The sequence below is a fragment of the Tupaia chinensis genome, unplaced genomic scaffold (genome assembly GCF_000334495.1).
Source record: "Tupaia chinensis unplaced genomic scaffold, TupChi_1.0 Scaffold141293_1, whole genome shotgun sequence".
Classification (NCBI taxonomy): domain Eukaryota; kingdom Metazoa; phylum Chordata; class Mammalia; order Scandentia; family Tupaiidae; genus Tupaia; species Tupaia belangeri.
In genome coordinates this window covers 436560-441885 of record NW_006201156.1, presented here as the reverse complement: position 1 = coordinate 441885, position 5326 = coordinate 436560, and the positions used below count along the sequence as shown (strand labels likewise).

The window sequence follows — 5326 nt, the reverse complement described above, 5'->3', positions numbered from 1 at the left end:
ACAAAGGAAAAAAAAACAAAAAAAAAAAAAAAAAAGAAAAAAAGAAAGAAAAAACCTCAAAGGTATTTTGTTTTATTTTATTGCCAGAAGGCACATGCACTTGCCAGAAAAAGCATCCCACACTGGGTGCCATCACACCACCGCTCTTCCTCCTCCACTGCTCCATCCCATCAGGGCCCTGGTAGGCCACACACACGTGCACACAGCTCACTTTTCAAACTGCTGATCCAGGATTCAAACCACTGTCAGACATGTGGGACCCAGCTCTCTTAACTGCTAGGCTATGGGGCTGGCCCTGTGCATGCTGTTTTAGAACCTGTTTTTTTCCACTCAGTAATATCTCACGAACATTTTTCACGTCAGTGAGTACAGATCCCAATCTTTTTAACGACACGTCAGCTAAGTCCACCTTTTCCACTTTCGGGGAGCAGTCAGGTGTGGGCTGATTTGACGACAAGGAGGTCAGGGCTTCTGGGAGGTGGGAGGGCAGGTGCCAAGCTGCCAGGAAATCAGGGACATATGAGGGAACAGGGACAAGTCGAGCAGACTAGCCTTCCGAACGCTGGGCTAAATTTTGAGTCCTCAGTCACACGTTATGTAAGACAGGGACGTGTTCTGAACAGCACACTGTCAGGTGATGTCACCGTGCAAGCGTTATAACACGCTCACACACCTGGGAATGTGGCATGCCACACACCGGGGCTCTGCGCGGCACCACCTGTGTCACCTACGGAAACACCAGCACGGATGTGGTCTGCTGTTGACCCGAACGTCGCTACGTGGTACGTGAGGACACAAGCGCAGGCAGTGTCGGGGCAGCCAGGAAGCACCACACCCCAAGCCGGGAATAGCAGGTGTCCCTCCATAGCGAGCTCATACGCTCTCTCCTTCTTTCTCTCTAAGTTTAACTACAGTGTGTGCACTCACCTGAGAGAGGGGAGAAATTACACGTACACACCCCGGGCATGTGGCAACACCGCAATCCCCTCTCCTCTGGTGTCCTCTGTGATTTGGGGCGCACACACACCCACACGTGCGCGCACCCGCGCGCCAGTCTAATTTTCAAGCTACAGGTCTGGGACTCAAACTAAACAGCCAGCCAGCCACTTTAACTTCCATGCCACCTGTTGGCCCTAAAACGTTTCTTTCTTTCTTTCTTTTTATTTTTTTGGAAAGAGAGATTTTTGCTATAGGGCATGTGCTCTCACTGGAGAGACAGAGACAGAAAGCGAGAAATCCTCCCCTGGGGAGAATGGTCATGCTATAATCCCCTCTCCTCCATTCTCCTCTTGGGATTTTGGGCGCACGCGCCAGGCATGAGTTTTAAGCTGCTGGGTCTGGGACTTGAACCAAGGTTGACTACATGACGTAATCATTACACCATCTGCTGGTCCCAAAAGTGTTCCTTTCTTTCTTTTTTTAAAAAAAGATTTATTTATTTATTTCACATGAGTTTTGCCAGAGTAAGACAGAGAGAGGGAGAGTTAGAAAGCAAGTTACCAGGTCTAGGACTCGAACCATGGTAGCTCATGTGGGAATTCCAGTGCCTTAACCACCACGCCACCCACTGATCCCCGAAAATGTTTCTTTTTATCTTTATAAGAGCCATAGACGCCTTTTGCTATAGAACTAAGTCCCAGGTCCGTTCTGTTTGTTTCCTGACAGAGAACGCACAGTACACTGTGCATGACAGGGACAGGGGAGGTGTCAGCAGGTGGCGATCCCCCACCCTAGCCCCCATGTCCTCAGGATCCTGGATGCCCACGCATGAACCAAGCCAAGGGTCAGAACCCACAGTCGCCACGTGGCTTCCAGCCTTGCCCGGTACTTTCGGCTTCCAGCCTTGCCCGGTACTTTCATTACTGCCGTGCCGGAGGCAGGGCAAAGTCGCAGGCCCGTGGTGGCCCCTGAGGAAGACGGGGGTAGAAAGGTGTTCCCAGACAGGACACCACACTGCATTTGGGAGCTGGGCAGAGGTACCGACGTTAGCAGGAGAGGCTGAAGGTACAGCAGAGAAGTGCCTGATGTTCAGAGGGGTCGCATCACAGCACAGAGGGGTGCAGCAGACTAGGACCCTCCTTCTACTGGGAAAACACGGGTGAGGTTCCTCCTCCCCCATACCTCTGCCACCCTCTCTTTGAGTAAAGAGCTTCGGGGCACTCTTCCCAAAGAACGGAATGGGGGAAGTGTTTCTAGAAGTGACGGAGGAACCGCAGAGCCTGGAGGCTCTGCACGATGCCATTCCAGACTGCCCTGGTGAGCTTTCCAAATCCTGCTTGCAGAATCCAGAGCTGGGGGTCTGCCGCGGGGGTGTGACACTCGGGTAAAGTGGCATGGCAGTGGAGGAGACGGAGGCCAGGAAGGACCCAGAAAGGTGGTGCTTATGGGACAGCAGAAATGGAGGTAGCGGAGAACTAGGGGTCTCCTGGAGGTCACAGCCAGGGGAAGCCAAAGTCGGACTGTGGGCAGAGGAGGACACTGGGGTTTAAAATTTCAGGCTTGGCCCCCTGCCAGGGACAAAAAGGTGCCTGAGGAGCCCTGGTCCCCCGTGCAGTGGAAACTGAGATCTGAAGTGAGAAACCATGGTCTACGGGGGCCAGCAGATGGCATAGCACTTTCATCGCTGGACTCCCACATGGCTGACCACAGTTCGAGCCCCCGACCCAGTGGCTTGAAACTCAGGCCAGGCACATGTACGTGCCAAAGATTCTGGGAAGAGAATGGAGAAGGGACTACAGTATGGCCATCCCCCTGGGAATTTCTCACTTTCCCTGTCACTGTCTCTGTCTCTCTCTTTCTGCACACACTCTAAAGCAAAAACCTCTTAAAGAAAAACAAAAACAAAAACACGCTGGGCACACGCATGCACAGCCATGATCCCGGAAGGCTGGGAGATCACAGGTGATCACGGCACGGTAAGACCCTGGAGTGAGTACCTGGTTCACTCTCTCTCATTCTCTCGTTCTCTACTCGTGATAAAAGAAGAAAACACGCTTTAACAAGTGAGAGCGAGTACTACAAGAAACCCGTTCCTCACGGAGCAGCCACGAAGACAGGAGGAGGACAGGGGCTCCCACATGCAGAGAGCAAGGCTGATAGACAGGGAGTCAAGCCTGGCTGCAGAGCAGGCCGGAGTTCCCACGTTGCTTCCACAGCTCTCTGCTCAGCAACAGGAGGCCCTCATCTCAGGCACAGAAATCATCACTTTCTTCCCACCTGCTAGCCAGGAAGTTCCTCTTCCTGCCCTGCCTCTAGTCCTCTAACCCCACTCCAGCCCTGAAACCCCAGGACTACGAATCATCCTCAAAAAGCAGCACTCTCCTGGCCATGCTATTACCATCCTGCTGACGACTCTGCAGTAGCCTCCTACAGACTGTGTGCCTGGCAGTCAAGACTATGCTGATCAGCTACGAGCTGCCCTGCCCTCCACCCTGTGCTTCCCTACTACCGGCTGACCCGCTTCCCACACAGCCAGCTTCCTACAGCTCAAGTCTAGCCACCTTCTGCTTCCAGTGTTCCTAAACTCCCCTAAGCTCTCCTAAATCCTATCGCTTTCTCACTTCCCACCCCATTTGGCAAGCCTTTCTAGACACCCCTGCTCTGCATCCCACAGTATAGATTCTAACCAGTCCCTGGGCACTGAGCGCTCACTCATTCTGCCAATCTCGTCATCATTCCCTGTGGATGGAGTCTGCAGGACAGATGCACAGAGCACTGAAACCCTACAGTTGCTTAAGACTTGGTCACCCTCCCGAGGGGTGAGAGAGGGGCGACTGACAACCTTCCCCAATCAGGCTAAGCCCATAGCCCTGGCAACCCTGGGCACACACTTCCTCCAGGAAGCCTTCAGGGACTCCAGTCTGGTGCAGGGAAGGAAGTGCAGCCTACACAGGAAATGCTGGGGGAGGAGGCTGGACAGGAAGAGGAGAGCAGAGGGAAGGGGGAGGAAAGGAAGAGGGAGAAGAATTGGGAGTAACGAGCTCCCTCCACCAAGGTGACTATTTGGTCCCATTATTGTGTCTTTAGAGAAAGATGCTGGCAAAAAAAAAAAAAAGATGCCCGGAGAGGGAAATCAAGTTGTTCAAGGGTGGCCAGTCAGGGAAAGGGTTAAAGAAACAGCACAGCACCCACCATCAGTGTCCAGGGCTCCCCACCCAGGACCCTACTAACTCCCCATGGGGCTTGCTAGCCCTGAGAACCCTCGCTCAGCTGTAGAGATGGCCCCCGGGGCTCAGCAAACTCCCATCAAACCTACCGCAGCAAGCCCACAGCCAACCCTGGAGGCAATCTCTGCCAGGCTTGCCCTGTGAGGACAATCTCACTCTTTCAAAGCCCTGCCTCACAGGCGGAACCGGTGGGCATCGGATGCAAAATTCTCCAGACTCCCCCACCACCTGGGGCGGGCTCTCAGGCTGGGGTGCCAACATCGGCTTTACCTGCCTCTAAGGCTTCACCCAGTCCATCCCCCGACACCCTCTCTGGTCTCTCCCCTCCCATCCACATCTCGCCTCCTGCAGAAAGCCTGCGATTCACGGCTCTCACCTCCCTACCTCCCTGGGTCGGTGGTAAAGTCTGCCAGGCCCTGGGTGATCCCGCCGGCGGAAAGCTGGGGCATTACCGGTTTAAACCGCATGTAATGGCGAATTCTCAGTCGAGTTTCTGCTTTGGTTCCCCAACCCCAGGGCAGGGAAAGGGATCGGTCCCCAAACACCTCGCCTCCATCCTCGTGACCAACCCCTGCCAGCTGTGGAATGAGCTACATCCGGTGCCCCAGCACACCACCCCAAAGCCCCGGGTGGAGTCCAGGCCAGCCTGGTAAAGTGCTCCCATCCCCCCACAACCTGGAGCCGGCTCAGACCCGCCCGAGCAAAGGTCGGCCGCCCCAGGAGGCGACAGGCGACAGGCGCACAACCTGGGCCCACCTTGAAGGCGCCTGTTGAGAGGAAGGGCCCGAAGGAGGCCCCCGTCGCCCCACTCCCATCGCCCCCATCCCAGGCAGCTTGCTAAGCGCCAGGGTGCAGGAAGCCGGTTTCCAGGAAACCGATTTGCCAGGTGGGGTTGGGGGATGGAGGGCCCTAGGCCCAGGCTCCAGCATCCAGGGGTCTGACGTCACCCAAGCCCCCCCCCCAATTCCCTCTGCGGGAGCTAGGGATGGGGATGGTAGGGGCACCGGGACCTGGGGGTTCCCTGGGCGCTCTTCGCCCGCCCAACAGGAAAGGTCACCTCGACTCCCCTCCTCTCCAGCAACTGGGCCCGCCGCTGGCATCCAAGGGGAAAGCCTGGGGGCACACGGCTGCAGCCAGTGACCCCCTTCGCCCGGCCCCCA

At 55.6% G+C, this 5326-nt stretch overlaps 1 protein-coding gene across 4 annotated transcripts in view; it reads right to left on the bottom strand.

Annotated features, from left to right (window-relative positions):
- The window catches only part of SCAMP5 (secretory carrier membrane protein 5), a 40229-nt gene that overhangs the window by 12866 nt on the left and 22037 nt on the right, over positions 1-5326 (bottom strand). Inside the window, exon 1 of one of the 4 annotated variants that reach the window (XM_006163036.2) lies at positions 5224-5315. The exons of 2 other annotated variants lie outside the window; for them this stretch is intronic. Coding sequence is in view for 1 of the 2 variants with exons in the window: in XM_006163033.3 (XP_006163095.1) it covers positions 4619-4633 (15 nt within the window). In the remaining variant the exon portion in view is untranslated. Of the gene's footprint in view, positions 1-4618; positions 4682-5223; positions 5316-5326 lie in introns of those variants that run through there. One more of the 4 variants, XM_006163033.3, reaches the window with a different exon arrangement.